At 44.4% G+C, this 23,581-nt stretch overlaps 1 protein-coding gene across 9 annotated transcripts in view; it reads right to left on the bottom strand.

Annotated features, from left to right (window-relative positions):
* The window catches only part of RAB11FIP3 (RAB11 family interacting protein 3), an 88,379-nt gene that overhangs the window by 6,107 nt on the left and 58,691 nt on the right, over window positions 1-23,581 (bottom strand). For 7 of the 9 annotated variants that reach the window (XM_088150990.1, XM_088150991.1, XM_088150996.1 and 4 more), the window contains 8 exons: window positions 22,170-22,354; window positions 15,510-15,686; window positions 11,154-11,288; window positions 8,771-8,806; window positions 5,011-5,104; window positions 3,525-3,628; window positions 2,446-2,586; window positions 595-676 (listed from right to left, as the gene is read on the bottom strand). In XM_088150990.1, the coding sequence (XP_088007116.1) occupies window positions 595-676; window positions 2,446-2,586; window positions 3,525-3,628; window positions 5,011-5,104; window positions 8,771-8,806; window positions 11,154-11,288; window positions 15,510-15,686; window positions 22,170-22,354 (954 nt within the window). The remainder of the gene's footprint in view (window positions 1-594; window positions 677-2,445; window positions 2,587-3,524; window positions 3,629-5,010; window positions 5,105-8,770; window positions 8,807-11,153; window positions 11,289-15,509; window positions 15,687-22,169; window positions 22,355-23,581) is intronic. The other 2 variants (XM_088150992.1, XM_088150998.1) reach the window with 1 other exon arrangement.

Raw genomic sequence — 23,581 nt, 5'->3', positions numbered from 1 at the left:
AACGATGAAACTGGGACTCTTCCAGCAGTCTCAACCCCGGGAGAAAGGCTCAGGTCGCTCGGTGATAAAGCACAAGGGTGGCATGCAAACCAGCTAGGTTTAATCTCACCACTTGAGTTTACCTGTTGTCTCTAGGCAGGTCAGCTTGGTCAGCTAGACCAAGAAATTGTGCTAGTCAAGATCAGGATCAAAACCTCTGTCCCCAGTTGTTAAACAGAATCTACTGAGTTGTGGTTTTGCACAGGGGACAGGACACACTTAGAACAGCAAGTTCAGCTAGCTGGTTGGCCCAGAGAATTGTCTTCCAATCCTCCTTTCTCTTTCAGCAGCTGCCATTTGCTGCCTCAGTTTTGCCCAACAGCAGGGACTCCGGGAAGAGTCAACCAAGCTTTGCAAGCTGCATGAGATGCTCCAGGAGAACAGTAAGCAATGCTGCTGGATTATTGCAGGATAATGAAGGTTTCGTTCTGCAAGACTCCCAGTCCCCCAACACCATGTTCTGGGATACAGCAAAAGCCCACATTTCATCTGAGTTTAGGGATATGGGGGAGCATAATTGAGGAAAGTCTCTCCCTAGGAGAAGAAAGTGCTCACCTCCTCCAGCCTCTCAATATTGGCTTTGAGGCAAGGGACACAGGACCGAAGTTCTCCATTTTCATCGTCCAGTTGATGCAACCTGCACATTTGCATAAACCCAAATACATACTTAGAAATCTATTACTGTCATCCCAACTGACCCTGCCAGGGCTGTATAACACCACAGTTAATCAACAGTGTCTGGCAACTTACATCAAAAATGCAAGACGGAAAAAATGATGGCAACTTCCTGCTGTTTTCCACATGTCCTAAGCTACAATTCCCATTATTCTTTTGGGATTTTTCCATATTCCATACAAATGCAGCCCTCTCTGAAAGAATGGCTCTTCACTCAGAGGTGAAGGCAATGTGCTTCCTAACAAAACTGTTTCTTTTGCATCTTTCATTTAATTAAAACCTTTTAGCCCAAAGCTCCAGTAATTGTTCTCCTAACAGAGCCACAGCTTTAAGTATCTCAGGGGCAGAATTTGCCGTTTGTGAGTTAAGAACATCCTGGTTTGCCTTCCGTTGTTTCTGGGTTGCTTCCCTTCTGTTAGGTGGATTCTCAAAACCGTGTCACTAACTCAGGGAGAAGGCAGAGCAGAGAGTAAGTCTGCATGCGAACACAAACCTATATACAACCATACACCAAGTGGTTTCGTGACTATCCACTAATGAGTCCAAACTCATAATTCTAGGATCATAATTCTGGCCATTTCTCCATTCCCGTTTCTACTTAGTACCATCCCAAAGGTTAAGGACAAGCCATAATGGTTTAGGAATATGTCTAGAAGAACTTCAGGAATGCAGGCCAAACAAACATCTCAGAACTCACAGGCCCTTCACTCAGAGGTGAAGGCAGCATGCTTGCTAACAATAGCGGCTTCTTGTTCTTTCATTTAATTCAAACCTTTTAACCCAAGCTCTGGTAACTGTTCTCCTAACTGAGTCATCACCTTGAAATATGTCAGGGCAGAATTTGCTAGTTGTCAGTTAAGAGCCAAAAAGCCATGTCAGAATATGAATTCACCCTCTATTTCAGCCATTAAAATTTAGATCAAAATAGGAGTATATTATGAATGTCCGGTCAGACAGAGGGGGCATGTTGCGGATCCTGTTAGCAAGGGAATGTCGGCTGGCGGGGCCCAGGAAGAGACCCTTCTCTGCCTTTGCCCCTACCCTTTGGAATATTCTCCCCACAGAGGTGTGGTGGGCCCTTACCCTCCCAGCTTTCTGAAAAGGTTTAAAGACCTGGCTCTGTCAGTGTGCATGGGGCCATATGGACTCTACCCGCCCCTGGGGGTGGTGATCCCCCTGATGATGCTCGCTGGAATTACTTGCCAATTTTCTATCTTCTTGGAATTTATATATTTTTAGGATTGTTTTTTATGTTGTATTTTAATGAATTTTTATCTTGTTGTAAACCGCCCAGAGTCGTTTCACAAGATGGGCGGTGACAAATTTGATGAATAAATAAATAAATAAAATGTAACTCTGCAAAGACAATGTACATCTGCAAAATGTATATAATATATTGTAGATGAGCACTGCTGGATCAGACTCATGGTTCTGCTGAACAGGGCATGGAAGCAAATCTTCTTTACCCAGCAATTAAATCTTAGGAAGCGTGGATTATCTGAGAACCTAGGGATCTGGGAGCAGTTGATAGCTTTGTCAACCTCTCTATAAAAGCTTCTTATGACCATCTCATAACCTTGTGGCAGAAGGTTCAATAAGGCCCATTCAATAGACCGAGTGAAGAAATCCTCCCCTCTCTGTCTGTCCCAAGTTTTCCACCAACCACATTCAGCAGATAATCTTGGGTACTAATGCAATTCCTTGTCGCTTCCACAAACTGGTCAGTCTTACCGGGCTTGTAAGTTTTCAATTTCTATGCTCTTTTCCCGCTCCATCCTGCTGAGCAGATCTCTCTGTTTCCGGATTTCTTCCATAAGAACTTCATCAGATTTTACCTCTTGTTCTTTCAGCTGCTCTTCCAAGGCATTTGCTCTGTCCAGAAGAAGAGAGATTTCCAGATTAGCTCCAGTTGCCACCCCATGAGAACTCACTGTCTGTTGCATACGGACCAAAGGAAACAAGGGAGGTTTTTATCTGGGATCCACAAATCTGAGAGTCACACACTTTGATTTCCTTGCAGACATTGTAGGAGGAGAGCCGTGTTAGTCTAGGATAGCCACAGATCAGGAGTCTGGTGGCACCTTTTCAGACTAACAGATGTTATTAAAAGGCATCACCTTTTGTGAACTACAGCTCACTTCATCAGATGCATGGAGTAGGGTTTAAATTGGGATGAGGCAATCTGTTAATCTGAAAAAGTGCTACCAGACTCCTCCTAGCCTTGACTTCCTGTGATTTTAGCTGACCCAGGTCCTCCTCGGTGATTTTGACAACGGTCTGATTTCTATCTTAGAGGAAAGAAATATATATGGTCAACATAGGCCATATCTGGCAAAGTTGTGGGCATTCTCTAGAATATTGCTTTCTCATCCTCTTTATGGTGCACTAAAGCACCTGCGAAATACAAAAAAGAGCTGAAAAACAGTAACATTCCTACAATCCAGGGGACGCGGGCTCTCTTAGAAAATGTTCTGTTCTCCGAATTCCTCTTTTAGATTTGTCTGCTTTTTAAAAGGCAGACCCCCATTTTTTTTAGTGCTTGCCTTGAGGATTAATTAACTCATTACACAGCCTAATCCACTGATAAGTCCTATTGAGAAAGTCCCGTTGAAAAGGGAGCTGTATGAAGAAATAATCCTCGTAACAATAATATCACCCTGCCTGCAAAAAGCTGAGTTTCTAATCTGGTCTTCTGCCTGATCTGCAGGCTTTTTAAGTGAAGCCCCCCGCAAACAAGTCAGCTCCTCGACTGCCGCACAAAATTGGGCCCCGGCTGTTTCCGAACAGACAGATCTGTCCTCAAAACGTACCTGTGCACCAGCTGAAGGTTTTCTTGCTTTAACCGGCTCTGCTGCTCCCCATTTGCAACGGTGTCCTTTTCCAGCTCCGTCACTCTTTTCTCCAAGAAGATCACCTGCAGAAAACGGGGTGAGGTGTAAACATCAGGGCGCCCCATCCTTCCTAATACATCTGTTCCACAATGGGATACGTTCTAGAAACGCGGTTCCAGAATCGATGTAATTAAAAGTTTTAAGGACGATAAGAACGACTGCAAGCTGACTTAGAACAGAGAAAATGAAAAAGAAAAACAACAGAAAAAGCTAACAGCGCAATAAGAAAAGGAAATGAAGAAAGTAGGGGGGAAAAAAAGAACAAGAAAGGTACAAAGGTATAAAGAAGTAGCTTCCGATATTCTTCACAGCAATTATACTGTACGTACAATTATATTTTCACCTCTCTCTTAGATCATTTACTTCCAACTGATCTCATAACTCACAGCTCTCCTGCCCCAACAAAAGCATTATCCAGCCACTCATCCCAACCAAAGAAGCTGCCTGTTGCAACTCTGTATGATTGCCTGCACTAAGCTTATTTCAGCTTTTGCTAGCATTCAGTACCACCCGAGTTTCTGCATTTGGGACTCCCTGCCTCCTCTATTTGGAGCCCGTCGCTTCGTAATCCAGGGGCTGTGCCCCAACCAATTTCTCTTGCAGAAACTCATACAGCCAAAACGTCTTGCTCTCAGCCATGCCAAAATTAACTCATTTAGCTGAGACAAAATTGACCCATTTTTAAAATTCCTGGCCAGGGGGGTGGGGGGTGGGTGGAAGGAGAGAGATGACAACCCTTCATCACTAAAAGCAAGACCCTATAGATGATGATCATGATTAGATTTTTATCTTGCCTTGTTTTGATAATGGTGGTCATCTCCTGAAAAACAAGAAGGTTTGGCCGGGCTGGCTGTTTTTTTGGGGGGGGGATGGGGGGGTAGAATAGAGAGAAAAAGTCAGACTGATCCAGACTAAAGCCTTATAGCATCAAGGTGATTTTTAAATCAAAGCAGGCTTGGACCAACTGTGAGCTGCCCAGAGTTACTTTAGAATCAGGTGATATCTACATCTAATGAAATAATAGTAATGCAATCATCACCACCACCATCAGTCCATTGCCAAAGGCAGCTTCACTTGGAACAGCTTCCATCCTGCGACAATCCCTTTAACCCCATCAAACAACCTCTGCCCATCCCAGATCCTTGGGAAGGACTTGACAGGTGGATAAAAATGCCAGATCCAATTGAAACATCTGGCTGACTGTGCGACCAACCTTAATAATGCAATCCACAGGATGGATGGATGGATGGATGGATGGATGGATGGATGGATGGATGGATGGATGGAAATCCTTCCCTCCCTACTCTCTCCTCTGTGTGCGCACGCATGCATATATGTGTCCTGGTTAAATCCATTTAGTTAAACAGACCTATACACCGTCTCCCTTGGTTCAAGATGCACAGACCTTATCAGTGATATCCTCTTCCAGACACTCCAGGCTCTTCCGGAAAGGTTGTTCCATGTTATCCACCGAAAAGGTTCCTGTCTGATGCAGGTGTCTGGAAGCAAGACAGATCAATGCAAACCAAAGCAAAGCCACCATCACATCAAACATGGCTGTAGAGGACAACAAATGCCCAGAGGGGTCAAGTTGGGTTAAAACTTCCCTTATTCTGCCCCCCTCCTTTCCTGCATAGGATTCCCCAGTGGCCCCTCATTTCAGGCAGGCAGAAGCTAAACGCCGAAGGCCAGCAGGCATTCTGAGCAGGCTTTCGTCAGTGAAATAATATTCATCATATTTCAGTTTCACAGCTGGAGGCTCCCATCTATGGTGACCCTCCCAACTTTGGATGGCTCTCTCAGCTCATTTGGAAAGTTGGCGGTTGGCTCAGAGAGCGAAGGAATCAATTGCAAGCAGTTCACCCTTTTATACGTTTGCTCTTTGGAATATGGGGTAATGAGGCTTTCGTCCACTTCATTTCTTTTTCATCTTTGCGGCAACGAGGCAAACTGTACACTCGAAAGCAATAAGCAGCAAGGAGCTGGGCCGGAAGGAGGGGCAGGTTGGGAAGTAGCAAGATAGCGAAATAGCTCTCCTGCTGTGACCACAGGAAGTTAACTGGACCTCTACCACGTCACCCAGCTTCTGTGTTGTGGTCCAAAGTCTGCCATTTTATGGCAAGTCATCTGGGCCAGACATTTATCGGCTGTTAACCAGTCATGCAATGTATCACTAAACGAGTGTTTCATCACCATTCTGCGGAAAAGAACAAAGCTTGGCATCTCCCCCTCATTCCCCCAGCAAAACCTCATGCATTTCTGCCTTGCGCATGATGTGAATAAGTTCTAGGAGGCAATACAGAGCAAAGGTCAGATGGGTAAAACAGCCCATCACCAGCTCCAAGGGAGAAGCAGGCACTTCACCCCAAATCGAGAACCCCTTCGCAACCACCTTGGTCCACGCGGGCAAAGAGATGTATTGATTATTTTATGAAACTGAGAAGGCCCCCCAATTCTACAACCACTCTGGAGGGCACACTGTCAAAGGAATGGTAAAATACAATGAGAAACTCAAAGCCTGGAAGAATGACAAGCGGTTAAAAAATAATCAAGTGCACAGGACCTGCCACTCATTCTAATCCAGGGCCTGGGGAAAGGGACATTTTTTAGGGGTCTTCTAAGCATGGCCAGCTGCAAACCAATGTATCTTGGGAGGGACAGTGTTCCAGAGGGCAGGGGCTGTGATGAAGAAGATACCCTTCCCATCAGGTGACACTGCCTAATGGACAGGACTAGAACACGCCAACTCTGTCCAATTATATAAGTCACATAGAAGCCATGGAAGAGAGACAATCCTTCAATTAAACAGGCTCTACACAGTGTTTCTCAACCTTGGCGACTTTAAGATGGGTGGACTTCAACTCCCAGAATTCCCCAGCCAGCATGAAACACTGCCCTATACCACAAAGGGCTTTGTAGGTAAATACCAGCACCTTGCATTGCACCTGGAAGCCTACTAGTAACCAGTGAAGCTCACAGAGGAAAGCTGTTGCACGGGCCTGATGAGACGTGCCAGTATTTGCCCATGCTGCCACCTTCTGGACCAGCTGCAGCTTCCAAGTGGTTTTCAAAGGCAGCTCCAGGTAAAGTGCATTGCAGTAGTCCATACGCAAGGTGTCCATAACTGTCCACCCGTTGCAGAGAAGTTCTTCCTATGACGGTGCCCTCAACGGATATACAGCACAGGACACCCTCTTCCCTCCGAACTGTTGCAGGGCATCACTAACTACATGCAAAGCCCTTCTCTCGTCTGCCCAGATTCCCAGGTCTAGTCCTGAGCATTGGCAGGCCAGGGTGGAAAAGCTCCACCCTGAAACCCCGGAAAGATGCTACCAGCTAGCGCTGACCTCATTCAGTAGATGGACTAATGACCGGCCTTAGTAAAAGGCTGTTTCCTTTGTTGTTAAATGGAAGGATGGCACATCTGAAACCAGGAAAGCACACCTTATGGGTCCCCTTTGGTGTGCCGCGTTTCTACTTGGGCACCTCCTGAGCAGAGCCCGGGTCATCCTAGCGTAAGATGGGACACAGATTCTTCTCCTACATAATTTAGAAAGGGTTCCCTTTCCTCTTCAGATGCTGCCTGCTGATTTCCTCCAATCTTTGAGTAGAGATTTCCAGAAAAATATAGAAGGAGGATAGCAATGGGCTTTGATTATTTTTACCTAGCTTAGTTACTTATAGAAATGCAAAGGCTTCTAATAACTTCAGGAGCACATTTATGGAGTTTTTTTACACAGCCCCCACCCCCAAATTAAGTGGTTTCCCACTGTCTTCTTTGGGGATATTTTTTGAGTTTTTCATTTCCCAGTCTAGCCCTCAACCCTGGGTTTTTTTAGTGGTCTCCCATCCAGGCATTCACCCAGACTTAGTACTTCTAAGCCCAAAGAAGGTTGCTCGGATGCTGTTGCCTGCTGATACTTATATTATCACACAATTTCAAACAAGAAGAATGGGGTAGTTTGCAGAGCGCTAACTGGCTGACATATCAGCTTCTCCATCCAGGGGAGAGACAGGGAGAAAAAAAAAAACTTAACCTAAAAGGACAATTAAAATAAAAAGGCAATAAAACAAAAGAAAGGAAAAAGAAAAGCAGTTCTTGGCCACCCCTCCAACCCCAGCAGATCTCTCTGATACGCCAAGTGAGAACACGACGATGGGAAATTGCCGCATTGGCTAAGAAGCTACAAAGGTATTGGAATTTTATACTGATGGCATTTTAATAACGGGTCAAATGGCAGGAGGCACACAGACATTTAACCCTGTGGACGGTCTCTCCCTGCCAGCCACAGCCTGCAGCCTTGCGACAGGTAGCAAAATGGGGGCACGGGGGGAAAGATGGCCTAATTCGACAAAGCAGACCATCCTTTTCTTCCTCCTGACTCAGCGTCAAGCCAGCTGGGCAAGATGAAAGAATCACGGATCGCATGGATTTCAATAAGGGATCTTGAATGCTAAATACAGGTTTTTGGAAACAGCATGAAGAATTTCTCAGCTGTGTTTATAGTGAGTTCGCTAAGGCAGAGTCTCTTGGAATGACCTGAAATGCTTCTTCCCAGATTTCTCCCCACCTGAGCTAAGTTTATGAGAGAAACTGACTTCCCCACTATTTCTTGATTGTTTAATTCTGCTGACCCTCTTCGTTCCTTTTCCCAGCATCCCCACAAGCTCTGACACTGAGTCCCAAATCCTCAAGACTGACCTGGCAGAGAAACCTCCCAACACTTAGATGCAGAATGTGGTCAGGAATGAGCTGAAGATCCCGCAGTGTGCCTTTTCTCACAGGTGTACCTTGGCAACCCGTGCAGAGGGGACATCTCTAATATTAGCAGAGCATAACCTGGTGGACCTCTGAAGCTAGAACATCCCTCTCCAAGGTTTGCCAGAGTTCCCGCTGGAACCCCCTACCCAAAATCCCCCTTTAGGAGGGTTCCCCCCCCTTCTAGGGTCAGCAAAGGAGAAACCCACCCACATTGCTAAGCTTGGAACCTGCAAACCAACCATCTGAACGGCTCTGCTTCTGAGATGTTTATCACTAGGAGAAAGAAATGGTCCCACAACATCCTGGGAGTTTGGAATAACTATTAACCCCCAAGAAGGAATAGCACGAGGCAGGCATGACCACTTCAAAGCAAGGGAAAGCAGTAAAAGAAACATCACCCTACCTTGCTACCTTTTTGCTGGAGAGTCTCTTATTCGGGCTGTGAAATGAACAACAGGAAAACTAAGTCAGGAAAGCTGATACTGAAGAGCAACAGTGAAACAGGAAGCAAGCAAAGACAGAACAGGAGGGCCATATCCTTTACAATTTGCAGCACAGCACAAACACATCACCCCCACACTCCCGTTGCATGCACTGCACTCCCTCTGTCTTAGCCTCCTGGTCAAGTCCACCTTTTGAAGCCCTCTCAAGGGCGCTTTCTCAGGGGAGCACCGTAACCAACCATCTCTGGAACCCAGAGACCAGCATCTCCCCACCTCAGCAACTTTAAGGTGTGTGGACTTCAACTCCCACAATTCCTCAGCCAGCAAAGCTTTTTCTGGCTAAGGGTGGCACCTCTCTTTGAATGGCATGCCAGGGAGGCAATAATCCAGGTATTTAGTTGGACAAAGACAAAAACACTGAACTTGAAATCATTGGCTAACTGGTAATATAATTACACCCCCTGGGTGTAATCTTTTTAACATTCTCTTGCATTAAAAAATAAAATTCTACAGCAACTTTTGGAGGAGCTCTGTGGTTGTTTCCCCGTCTTAAAAGGGGAGGAATTCAACTGGGCAGAGGAAGTAGGTAGAAAAACACAAATGCATCTATCTCATGAAATTCTGGATGCCACTGGATGTCTCCATTGCACTTGGCTCTGTTGGTGGCTAAATCTTTCTGAGCTTCACAAGGTCTCCATTGGCACATCTATCCATATGGGGCAAAAGCCCCTGATCCAGACATCCTAGGACCAAGTTGTTTCAGAACCCAGAGCTGAATGTTCTACCAACATGTAGAAAGCTAGCTCACCTCCTAAAAATTTCAAGCATCACTTTCTCTTTGGGTTTATATTAGTTAATGATGTTCAACTGGATTGTGTGGATTTCTCCCCCAGCCTCCCTCAGGACTACCTCACATTTTTTTCAAATGTATGGACTGGCTTCAAGAGGGCATTCCTATATTATTTCTTCAACTTCTATGCTTCATCAAACATCACATTTTGTTCTTTGAGGGGTACTCAAAACACCCACACCCACATAGACACAAATGTTGTAAATTTTCTTGTGAAATACCATCAAAATAGGCTACAAATATGAATGTTCAACATAAAAAGATGACTGGTAATTAAGCAGCAAGGAAAGAGGTTCTACAGATACATCGTGTAGAAGCTGGGCTACCATCAGCAGTGCCAACAGCCTGGGCATTGACATTTTATCCAGCATGGCCTTCCCTCAACCTGAGATCCTTCTAGATGTTCTGGTCCAGAAGTTCAATACATCAGGAGAGCCCTTGTAGGGAACTGACCACCTACAGCAATCATTCATTCCCTCAAGGCTGCAAGGAACTGCCACTCGAAAATAGAGGTGGCCGGCTCAAAACTTTTTGCTGTCTGAGGAACATCCCCATCAGTCCTTGCCTCTAATACCAAGGTCCTCTGCTCCAATGCCAGCAAAGTTACAAAAATCTCACATGACACTCTCTCTCTCCACCAACAAAAATGCAACACTATAAATGAAACTAGGTACCTCACTCTTCATGGTCCTCCAACTAAGTTACCTGAGGGGGCTTCCCCATTCTGGTGAATAAGAGGGAACAGCCCTAGATTTAACTCCTATCAGCTCTGGTAATGAAGGGAAGGGCTCCCATCCTATGATGGCAGACCTCCATTGGTGGACAACAACTCATGAGGTTGTTGTCCTCTTTTTGATCAACTGGCATGTTCCTCTTCTTTCAGCTTCCCCCTCTGCTCAATGTTGATCATAATCCACAGGTTAAGGAGGAATTAAGCATCACATTCATATTAGGACAACAGTGAGCATGCAAAGAGGAAGCATCATAGAGCAGGACGCTCATAAAAGAAAGCATTCCGGCTAGCAATGTCCTTGCTTTAAGCTTAAGTATCATCAAGGAGGCTTTTTAGATTTGAAGGGCTAAGGCCATTTCTAGAGGTGCTAATAGTGCATCTGTTGTTGAAAGGATCAGTGTTAGGCAACATGCGTTCTTAACATGCAATGACTGTCATTGTTACTGAAAAACAGCATTCTGGCTTGTCCTTTCAGAGGACACCGGTGGCGTGTCCCACCCAAGAAAATGGTGGATCCAAAAATGCTGAGGAAAGCAAGAGCTGTAAGAAATGTTCAGGCCAGCTCAAGAAGGTCTGTGGGCACGCCATGCACTTTTTAAAAAAGATTGACTTTATATATATATATATATATATATATATATATATATATAAATAAATAAATAAATAAATAAATAAATAAAAAAAGCAAGGACATATGCTTGGTAAAGAACACACAGCTCATGCTCTTAACAGAGAAAATGCCATGCCTCAAACCAGTTACCTATTCATTTCAAGATCACTGAGGCGGGCGGAAAGATCTTCGAGGCGGTTGATTTGCTTACGGCACTGGGTACAGTAAAACTCAAACACCTCGTCAGTGATAATGCTGTGCAGTTTCGTGGCAAGCGGGTTGGTGCTAGAGAAATCACAAGTGTCGTTTACACACACCCAAAAAGACAAACAGAATGTACAAGAGCAAGCTTGGATTCCACCTGCAACTTACAGAAGTTTGGTTTTTTTTAACTGGTTGAAAGGTCTCGGTGTTCTCAGTAGCTTGGACTAAATCAGCTTTCCAAAAGCTACTGATCTGATGTGTTCGGTCTGGAATTCCCAAAATTCCTAACCAGCACAGCCACATTGCTTGGGATTTCTGGAAGCTATAGGCGCCATCCGTCAGGTCCACCCTGGTTTGGGAAGCTGAACTGGACCATTCCGATACAGGGAGCATCAGTCCAACCTACAGACGTTGATGAAGCCATTCACTGCCTAGGTCAAGGACCGAGGACCATCAGGACCAAGGATGCTCTTGACCATTCATTTGGGTGGTCTCTATGCTGGTTGCTGGGTGGATGGAGGGCTTCACAAGGCAACTGAAGCCCAGGCAATAATTTAAAGAGCAAGGATCTGATCTTTCAGATGTCAGAGAACATGCTGTGACTGAAAGTGAGTGGGAAACTGGAAAACAGGTGGACAAAGTTCTGGTTAGTCTTTGTAGAAAGCCATGTTAGTCTATGGTGGTAAAAAGTCAGGAGGAGTCTGGTAGCATCTTTTCGGACTAAAACACTTTATTAAAAGGCAGAAGCTTTTGTGAGTTGCAGCTCCCTTCTTCCGATGCACAGAGCCATCTATGCATCTAGGAAGTGATGCATCTATGATTTTAGGTAGATTCATCTGTGCATCTAGGAAGTGATTGCAAACACCCTGATGAAGGGATCTGAGGCTTACAAAAGCCTACATCTTTTATTGATATTTGTTAGTCAGAGAAAGTGCTACCAAACTCCTTCTGGCAAGTCTTTGGAACTGACTTGTCGCGACTCACAGCTGGCCTTGCCTAGATTCCTTCCCCCACCTCCTGCTGGTCCTCAGGGAGCCGGATCAGTCAATACACAATAAAGGGAACAAGGGCAGTTTAAGGGGCCTTGAGAGATTGCCAATCCCATTTTGGCCAGCTAAAGCCCTGAAGAGGCAGGATCTTCAGCCAGGAATGGCACTTTTAGGTAGAGAAGGATTCCAAATCTAGATTTAAGAACAGGAAATGTCTGGGTGTGGCTCCCCTGAATGTGAACTTCCTCACGGAGAAAGAATCTCATCTCCAAAAGCTAGAGGGATCCCTCACAGAGCCCCTTCTCAGGTCAAACAAGGGTTCAGATTTCCCAACAGCATGGCTCCTGCTTTCTTCCACGGCGTATTTTTAAAATTCCCCATTTCTAAATAAGCCTAATTCAAACATTATGCTATGGCAGAGGCTGAGGCGGGGACCCTCCCTTCACGGCTTAATATTACGTGCAAAGCAGGTCTCCGCGGCTTTTTAAAATATAATTTTTAAAGTCCCGGCTTTGCATTTCAGGGGAGTTGCTGTCCAGCCTGCATGGACAGAAGCTGGTGGCAGCTCTGGAATTCTGCCCACAGCAAAGCTCAGCATGACTATCCCAAGAGAGCTGCAGGGTCTTCTCTTTTTGTCAGTAATGCTGGTGCTGACAGCATTAAAAAAACAAACAGAGAATATTTAATATTTCTTTGAGGCTGGCTTGTGACTGAGCTTCCCTTCCAGTGAAATAAACTTCTGAAAGCCACCAGGCTTAGTCGGAAAGAGGTTAATCATGAAAATTGCAACCATCCAAACAACACAGTTAAACAGGCAAACTGACAGAAGACAAAAATCAGTTGTGAGATCTTAGACCATACTGTTTTGTGAAGGAACCAGGCACCAGAGAGGGCACGCATCACCCACTGAACAGAACAGAGAAACAGATCAGTACAAACCAGAGGAGATTCACACCCTTGGACCAAACGTTTGACATTTCACTCACAGCCACATGACTCCTTTTCCAATCCTATCTCCCAACCCTTGGCCATCAAAATGTAGAAAAGGAGACTCCTTTCTTCCCCCTGGATTTTCCCCAGCCATGGGAAGGTTCAGACTCAGGCCTCCTGGTGGGCACTACGTTGAGGAAAGGACCATGTGGTCAAGGTCTGATTTCTGAGTAAGCCTTTTTCTGTGAAGGTGCAAGATGGCTTCATTCACACACCTTGATGACATGAAGATGGGGAGAGACCTCCAAGGTGGAAGGCGGCTCTTCCAAGTCTTCTCAGTTTAACCACACAGTTGCTTCTCTAGGACCACTTTTCAAAGTCAGAGTTCTTACTGTAACTGCTCCTTCCTCTTTGTAGTGTTGAAATAGTTTACAACCTCAATCAGGTATTTCATGTATCCACTGACCCACATCAGGGCCAAGAGAAAGTTCATGAGATTTCTAAACCTTTCTTTTCAGGCTGCATCCCTACACACATGCACACTTTTTCCCCCATGGGCACTATATATTCCGGGAGACCATTCAAAGTTTCTTTCTTGGGTCTAACTGCAGCCGGATTATAGCATAGGAGTGAGAAAGATTAAAAATCAAGATAGAGTTTTCCCAGGCAGGGCAATTCCAGTTTCTCCCACCTTCCCCATGGCTGTTTCAGATTATGAACAGAATCAGGCAATAAATTCACACACTGCACATCTCCCCCTTGGCCTAAGGAAAATGCCATGAGCACACTTGGTATGTAAGAATGGGTGTCTTGGAACACACAGCATCTAGATCAGTGTTTCTCAACCTTGGCAACTTAAAGATGGGTGGACTTCAACTCCCAGAATTCCCCAGCCAGCATGGCTGGCTGGGGAATTCTGGGAGTTGAAGTCCACCCATCTTCAAATTGCCAAGGTTGAGAAACACTGACCCAGACACCTTTTCTCTCCTGATTATTCTCTTATGGTGGTTTCCTTGGGCTTCCTATGATCTGCAAGTGTACCAAAAAGCACCCCAATTGGGTCTGGAAGCAATGTCTAGAGTCACTGGCTCATGCTTATGTCCTAATCATCTTCTGCCAAGAAGTCAAATGCTGTCTCTTTGCAGCAACTGACAGCCGCCCAGCCAGAACACCGTATAAAAAGTAGAAACAGACAAATCTGGTACTAGGACAAACTTGGCACTATTACAATGATCTTGGAAGCAGGGCAGTTTTTCACCACTGGCCATGCAACATGGGGCAGATGGGAACTGAGGTCCAAACATCTGATGGATGGAAAATGTGGTTTGAAGCACACTAAAAGTGCACGTAGCTCCTGTTGGGAACACCTAAAACTGGACAAGTCTTTTTCCACAATTGTGCACCAGCTGGGTATGGGGTGGGTGGGCACAGAAGAAGTTCAAGAAAAAATGCAATGGCTGCAAGGTTGTAATGGTTAATGCCCAGACTGATGAAGATTCAGGAGTCGGTTGTGTAAAATGACAGCTCTTTCCCCTGATCGCAGAAAAGGTTGCGAGCTTTTCCGTTACCAGAAAAAGACCTGTCTCCTTACCAGTTTGCATGAAGGCTATTAGAAAGAAGATTAAAAAGTCTCCAGCCTATTATATTAGGGGATAAATGGGTTCTAAAGGCAAAATAGTTCAATTGTGGAAATTCTGGTAAGCCCGTCCCTTTCATCTCAATAAATCCTGCTCAAGAAGATTCGGTGAGAATCTCGCTTGGAAATAATGATTTTCAGTTTGAGGGAACTACTTGACAAAGGCATTCCTGACAGATGTGACATGCACACGATGTGCATTTGGAATCATATTTTGCTCTTCAAAACTGGATCAATGAAAAGACCCACTTGATCCCTTCATTCTCATCTACCACACGCTGCCTGGTCAATGGCAAAGAGAGGAGCCTCCACAGAGATCAGATCTTTAGGCTAAAAACACTTTCTGCTTTTAGTGTCCAACTTCCATCAGATTCAACGAGTAGGAGCTGCCTCAGAGGAAAAAAAAACAAGAAGAAATCTTGAAGACAGGTTTCTGTACTTCTAGTTTCTGCTGGATCTCATCCAAAAAACTACGAGAACTTCACATATGCTAGAAGTAAACTACAGTCCTATTTCTGTGGGTCTCTTGCACAGACATGAGAAACATCTGGCAAGTGACCTGAATCTGATTTCATATCTGGCTTACCTCCTGCCTCTCCATCTAATATACCCCACTGCCTCCTGTCTTCCTTCTGGCTAACAATAGTTAACAGTCAGCTTGAAGATGTCCACACAGATGCACAGAGAAGACCATATGACCAAGGAACCTGTGTGATACCATCTATAGACAAGAAGGTGTCATTTTACCTGGGAGAAAGGAAAGACGAGCTACTGAAGCCACTTTCTCCATTGCACAAGCTGTCTGAGAAGAGGTCCCCTTCATTCCCTTCTCCATAGTCCTCAAAATGCTCCTCCCCACTGATTACAGTGACAATCGAGTGGCTGTTGACATCGGTGGTCAAGGACAAGTCATGAGGGTGAGATCTGTTGAAGAAAAAGAAGAATCAAAGCGTCAAGAGACGGCCTCAAGAAGACAGTACCTAGTAAATCTTCACATTGTTGTGATGTGACAGGAGGGATTCAGGCTGATCCTGTAATTCCACCACCAGAGGCAACACTGAAAACATTCAGTCTAATAACCTACAGACAGGCTGGGAGTGTAGGTCTCCAAATCCCCAAATTCAGTCCCAGTTCATCTAGAGGGAACACTTTGGAGAAGACCATTCCACAGCAATCTGGGAGTGTCATGTGAGAAGCAAAGTGCTGGATATGAACATCTATACAGGAGACAGCTGAGCAACAACCAACAAAGACATGAAATCTTGCTGAAAGAAAAGTACGGACAATGCAGTGCATCTAATGTGGCCACAACCTAATGCTTAGAGGCAGCACATTTTCTTTGGATTCAGAAGTTCATGGCTCTCACCCTCAGCATTTTCTTTCTAAAGATGGAGGAAGCTCCAGAGATATACAACAAGCTTTGCAGAATGTGTGTGTCATCTCACACTGCAACATGATGTGGACTGAATTCCCATAGCTTTCATATATGTTTTATTATATCTTACAGTGAAATGTATTTTAAGCAGTTCTTTTCATCACTACAGTAGTATTTTGCAGGCAGCATAACTGCTGAACGTGGCACAAAGCCTCAGGTTTGATTCCCAGTATTTCCTAATTTAAAAGGACTTAAGAATAAATAACGGATCAGCCTGTCTTCCTGGTGCCAGTCAGAGGAGGCAACTCTGGGCTATAGAAGAAAACTAGAGAGATGCGAAATGCCCCATCTCCAAAAATGTCTGCCTCTTTCTCTGGACCGTAGTGATCTAGCCATTAAGAGTTGGGTTGGGTTGAGACTGGGAGGGGGTCCAGCAATTTTCTATAGAATCCAGGAAGATTCTATAAATCTTCTGGAATAGCAAGTCTTTTCTGGTGTTTTGGATGTGCAAAACAGCAAATTTTGCAGAGAACCTAGGGGAAGAAAAAGACTTTCCTCTTAAGGGTTGAGAGATCACACTTAAACCATCAGTTTATTAACTAAATCACAACTGGCTGGTTTCACACATCACACCAAGCCCTAAGTCACTATTTGCAAACTTCCATTGCTGATTCATATAGTACACTAAACCTAAACAGTTTGGATGCTGTGTGAAGCCAGCTGATGTCTTTTAGGTTCAGGGTAAGTTTTCTGGAGAATCATAGAATCATGTGTTGGAAAGCACCACATGGACCATCTAATCCAACCCTCTGCAATGTGCAGAAAACTCAGTTAAAGCATCCACAAGACCTGGATGTCCATCTTCTTCTTCAAAACCTCCAGAGATGGAGAACCCGTCTCTTCCATAAATAAACTGTTCCACAGTGGGACAGATCTTACCATCAGGAATTTTTCTTTATATTTAAATAAAATCTAGGTAGTTGCAACTTATATCTGTTATTTCTGGTCCTAGTTTCTGTAGCCATCTTGGCCATCTTCCCTGTAGCTTCCGTTTATGTTCTTCAACATGGCTAATGTCTCTCCTAAGCCTTGATCTCTCACAGAAAGTTTGCCAGCATCATTTCTGGTCACTGTTGTCTCCTCTTCCCATTAAATCAAGGACAGCATAAACTGCTACCTTTCCAGAAGCAGAGAACATGGTTGCTTGATTGTGCCTGAACATCAGACGATGCACACCAGGGCTAGGACGTGGCTGTCTATTAATACTCAGACATGGACTCCATCTTTGAGTGGATCCAGCTTAAGCACATTTGCCCCAAAGAGATCCAAATAATATATTTTCTAAAAGGCCTGAATGTATTAAAAAAATGTTAACAGTGAAATTAACACAGAAGGTCAAAATGAAGGAGGCTGTTGACCTTAGATTAACAAACTGGCGGTTTGCTAACGGGAAAATCTCTGGCCGCCATGTTTCGATCATTACCGCTCTACAGCTATTTCTCCAAGATATCACCTCTGGATGCGTGTTGCAATCAAGTCTCTATTTTTGTAGCGAGGAGAATTATTCATAAGATTTGCCCTTTTCCCTTGAAAAACGTTGCCGAATGAATATGCTTCTGATACTGAAGACCCTGTTGATTTCACTATTGCACATTGCCTATGTTTCCAGCTGTTGTAAAAAAAAATAAATAGATGCAGGCCTTTGGTTATTTTGAACTTTTGGGGGGTGGTATTGTAACACACTGGGGCAGCCTGGGTTGAGTTTGGACTTAGAAAGAGCGCTACAACACGCGTGACCTAGATCAAAACAAATGGGGTACAATGAAGCAAGGGACCAGAACCCATCATTTGTGAAATGGTGTGTGTGTGTGTGTGTGTGTGTGTGTGTGTGTTTAGCCCATCCTGCTCAGTGAGGAGAATAGCAAATTCTTCACCATCTCAGTCCATCTGGGAAGTCAAAGGATAGCGTTGGACAAGTCAAGCTAACTCAACTCTTGCCAGGAAAACAGGAGAGCCAATTTGGTCTAGCGGTGAAAGTACCAGGCTAGAAAGCAGGAGACGGTGAGTTCTAGTCCTATCTTAGATAGGAAAGCCAGTTGGGTGACTTTGGGGCAGTCCCTCTCTCTCAGCCCAGCCCACCTCACGGGGTTGTTGTGGGGAAAATAGGAGGAGGAAGGAGTAGTAGGTATGTTCACCGCCTTGAATTATTTATAAAAATAATAAAAGCAAGATAAATATCTGAAAAAAAAATATGATTGACCCCTTTGTAGGGACGCTGTGGGGCTAAAGGAGGCAGGGTTTTTTGGGGGAGCTGCAGAGATTTTGCATAGTGGAATCAACTCTAGATTTGGAAGAAAACTTTTCCAAAAGATTTCCTACTTCAAATTAAGAATTAAAAACCTCCACTTCAAACAGTACGCAGGAGGCTGTATGGCTCCAAGCTTTACTCCATTCAACAACAGGAAACTACATTATCAGTAAGTCCAAGGTGCTAATGTCTGCATTATTTTGGCACGAACAGACAAAACGGCCTTGCTGTTCTCTGGAAATACGGGGAATGGGAGAACTTCCCATTCTCACAATGCTGCTTAAAAGCTCAGCCCAGCAGTGATACGATCCTCACCCAAAGATACAGATAAAAAGAAACAGACAGAACTCCTCCAAATAATACAGAGAGTAAACTGAGAACCCCGTATCACGTAATATTTCTATTTCTGGTTTGGGACAAGAACAAGAGAATTAATGTTTGTTCTTTTTTTTAAAGAACCTTGTGTCAATCTGCTTTATGGTATATTACATTTCCAGTATATATTATTGTACATTTGGCATATATGCAATATAATAATAATAATAATAATAATAATAATAATAATAATAATAATAACAACAACAACAACAACAACAACAATAATAATAGAACGACTATGGCAAGCAAAAGCAAAGATAGTCACTTCCTCGTGAGATGGGCGGTATCTAAATTCGAAATATAAATAAATAAAAATAAATAGTACAAAGAGCAATAGGCGCCTTGGGTGCAATCCCAAAACATCTGGAGCACCCCTGGAAGACCATCGGCCTTGACAAAATCACCATCAGTCCATTGCAAAAGGCAGCTTGACTTGGAACAGCTTATATCCTGCGACGATACCTCTAACGCCATCAAACACCAACATCTGCCTGTTCCAGGTCCTTGAGAAGGACATGATAAGTGGATAAAAATGCCAGATCCAGTCTAAACATCTGGCTGACTGTGTGACCAACCATAAGCATTGAAAAGAATCATTTCTGTAGGTGTAGCAATTCCCTGGGGCAGCAGAATCAGGGGAAAAAGAACTGGAAAAAATTAATATAGAGATCAAACGAAAATAAAAATGAAAATAATATTGCAAACTCATTTCTATAGTTATTGGTGCATTAGGCAGATTAAAGAAATGTTTACAAGAACTAAAATATTTCCAGCTGTATCAACCATGCATTTACCAAAACTAAACACCGCCTTACTGGGCACATGTTATAACTTACAATGTTACTTAGATATCTCCAATTTGTAGATTCCTAGCTGGAAATCAAATTTCCAAAGAACACCAATCAAAAATGTGTGCTTGTTTTTTGTACTGTGTTCTTCATTGATGAACATCATCATCACTGTATTGGCACAACTGCTTCTCTGCAATAATCAGAAATGTGACTATATTGTAACTGAGGAAATGTTACTTGTTGATCTGGAAAGTCAGATTAAATTTGATTGGACAGAGAGAGGGAAAGTATGTTCCCACTTTAGCAAGAATTCCTGACTCATCAAAGGAAATTTAATGGAACTGCCAAAACAGGAGTTATCAGGAAACTTTCCCTGGACATCAGCAAATGAAAGAACTTCTGATCATAAGCAAAAAAAGTTTAAGGAATGAGGAAACAGTCAAGGCCAGGTGGACGAGTAAAGAAAGACTGTAGGAAACAAAATGGAAAATAAAACCTAGGAGATCTGGGCACAGGACATTTCTGAAGCTCATGGACATAGACTGCAAGATTTTGGCCAGGGTCAGAATAAGATCAGTTATGAAAGAACTTCTTTCAGAGGTTCAGAGATCCACCTACTTCAGGAATGCCCCTTCAGAAAAAAAAATGTAGATAACATAGGAAGCTACTTGCCTGTTCTCTTGTGCAAATGCCTTTCCAGCTGAGTAGTGGGGATACCTCCCCTAAAGAATTAAAGTGGGAGGAGGAAGAGAGCACTGGAAAGGGGAAATGAGCCAATGAAGGAAGTGATCAGAGGGACCACTTGGTTCTCCTTTGGAGTCCATCCACAACCTCTCCCCAGAGGAGTTATGCAGATCCCCGTGGCTGCCTCATCATCATTTGGTAACTGCAAGTCAGGATCGTTAAGACTTAGCCGTTCCATCCAACAGACCCAGTCGGCTGGATTTCAGTCCTGCATAAACTGTATTGTCCCAAGAAGAACTCAACCTGAGTTGATCAGGACTTAAGCAATAGATCTGTTAGCTTACAGGGGAAGCAGCCAACTGTGGTGGCCAACCCTCGTCACTGCCATCAAGGGGGTGGAGAATAAGTACTGTTTTCCCTCCTATTTTGGCATATGATGCTAGAACGCTGCCTGTTGTCTACGGAGCTTGGAAGGGGTGGTGGGATGTATCGTGTCCAAACTGGGCACAGATAGTCTTTTCTATTGGATACAAATCAGTCTTTAGCAACTTGTCCAGACTAATAGATAATTCCCAGGTAGCTTCTACAGTATTCATAAAGATCAGAAGTATTATTTGGGGTCTGGGGTTCCTGCAAACTACACTGCCCTGAGCCCCTAGTGCAGAGACTGCCCCCCATGGGATATTGGTCCACCATTCCCAACAACACAGTTCAACATCCTGAGGACTACAAATCTCCCCACCGTGGTGGTTTCTGGCAGTCCACAGCCTCCTGGCTCCACGCAGCCCATTGGGAGGGAGGGACGGGAGCAAATAAACAGAAACAAATTCTACTTCACCGCCAGGAAGACAAGCATCTTGCTGCCTTGAGTTATGCCCCTCCAGCGCCTCTCCCCCCGTTCTGATGCATTTTGATTGCACGCGCACCCCCCTCTCAGTTTATATAATGTTATGGGAAGTTTTAAAAACAAGAGTAAAAAGGAATACAAACTAAAATAGAGAAAGAACCAGATAGGAACCACAACCAGATGAGCTAATTCTACTTTATTGTAAAGCTACATTGACAGAATCTTGGAAGTCCGAAAGTACAATCCTTCCTCCATCTCTTTTACAGCCAGAGGAACTAGGGAGGATCTCTTCTGAGCCTCTTGCCCCATCCACTATCCAGCTGCGGGCTATGCTGTCTCTTATCTGACCGTTCCCTTGGCAGCGTCTGTTGGCCCTGTCTCCCAAGGTCTTTTCATTACACTCAGGTTGAAGTTGCTCCTCAGCCATGGAAGCTCCTTGGGGGACTTTCCACCAGCCCCTCCCTCTCAGGCCAACCCACCTCACCAGATTGTTGTTGTGGGGCAAAAGGGGAAGATGCCCTGAGCTCCTGAAGGAAAGGCAGAATATGCATGTAGCCAACAAGCAAGAGGAGATGTGGTTTCACAGCAGATCTACAAAAGGTCCCAGTTTGATCTCCACTTAGGACTGAGTAAGTGAAACTCCTGTCTGAAACTCTAGATAGAAAACATCTGAGTTCATGTGTTATGCTACATTAAGCATTAGTGTGGCTTGTTGGCTTTGACTTAACCCATTTTATGAACCGAACCTTTGTGGATTGAAAATCCTGGCTTATAACTTCAGGCAACTTTTGAACTAGGCCACTGTAGGTTGTTGAACATGGGATGCTCAAAAATAAACCAGGGCTTCACAAGATGCATGAACCTAGCCAGTGGACTGAACTTGGTTCCTACGCTTCTGTGTAAGAAAAGCTTTGCCCCCTCCCCTCCATCAGTGGTATGAACTTTCCTTCTCTGCCTTTGGATTAGGGCCCCCCAAGGCCAGCTGCTGGGTGGGAGGGAGGCAAAAGAAAGAAAGCACACCTACCCATTCTCCGTTTCCTCCGGCTCCATGAATTCCGAATGCACTGTGGAATCGACGGCGCTGTCTGTTTCAACTTCATCGTGCATCTCATGATGGACCAGCGTGCTGGTGTCCTCGTCTGTGAAGGTCTCACACTCGCTGTAGGTGCTCTCTGAGCCCATATATGCACTGTCGGTCACCTCATTGGCCTATGGTGGACAAATAAAACAGGCAAGGTGAAAAGCAGGCAGGACCCACACAGAAGTTGCCCCAGTCCCACGGGAGGAATGGACAGGAGGGAATCATGAATTCTGGTGCAACAGCTCATCCTCCCTAAGAAGAGCTCTGGAAAAGTTATTTCTACAATGCTTGATCTACACACACTTGGCTTCCATCAGTCTAGCGCTGAACATACTTCAGGATGCTTCAATTTCACAGGCCGCGCTCAGATGGAGCAATCGCACCTGATGCCAACGATGTCAGAGAAATGCAATATTTTTTAAAAAGTGTTATGGAGATACACCTTCCTTTTTTCAGTAGCAAATATAACAGCTTACAATAAAAAAAAGGGTCTTAAGTACAAGAACAGATATTTCCTTTCAGTGCAAAGGTGTGAACCATGTGACCCTCCCTTAATTCTGTTCCAAATGGATGCTTCTCTGCTGCCAATAGAAATGGACCAACGCCTCTCAGCTCCCAGCTGATGGGTGTCCAGGAGAATATGGGCAGGATTCCCCAGAGTCCTACTAAATCTACTGGGGTTGGTATCAAGAAGAGCAAAAATGATGGGGGGGAGGAGGAGGAGGAGGCAGCCGCAGAAGAGAATTGGGACAGGATACTTTCAGCCCTTTGAAGTAGGCCAGGTCAGGAAATAGACACCACAAGAACTACTGGAACTGTATTGTTACAGGGTACAACAACAGAATCTTGAATGTCTGAAAGAGAGTCTCCTTCTCCCCGTCTTATACTAAAGAGAATCAAGGGAGGGCAACCTTGAGTTTCTTTCTCACCCCTTCCTGCCTTTCTGGGCTAAGCTGATGTTTTCCTAACAGCCACCGCATATCTTCTTCAAGGCTATTACGTACTCCTCTGCAGATATTGATGACAAACCATACACCAAGCTCAACAAAGGAGAAGATGGTTAGATGACTCTTTAACATGGGGCACATCACACACAGCAAGGACTGGTTTGCTTGTCTGTGGTTCGGTGCAATGTATGAACCCAGCATCTCTAGCTTACGCAACATGCCATGATTAAGAAAATGGTGGCTGAGAGAGATTCATGAACCAGATTTAGTGTTCTATACTTTTCATGAACTGACTTGTTGGAACAAAATGTTTGGGTGACCTTTGCTGGACAATTTGTATTTATCCAAGTCCCAGAGATCCTTTTCAAGTCAGGCAGCTTTGCCTGCTGTGTGCCCCAACGCACCGGC

The sequence above is a fragment of the Python bivittatus genome, unplaced genomic scaffold (assembly GCF_059951505.1).
Source record: "Python bivittatus isolate LINGU-HERP-01145 unplaced genomic scaffold, Pbiv_v1 ctg000640_np1212, whole genome shotgun sequence".
In the NCBI taxonomy this organism is placed as follows: Eukaryota; Metazoa; Chordata; class Lepidosauria; order Squamata; family Pythonidae; genus Python; species Python bivittatus.
This window is presented reverse-complemented; position numbering and strand designations above follow the sequence as displayed.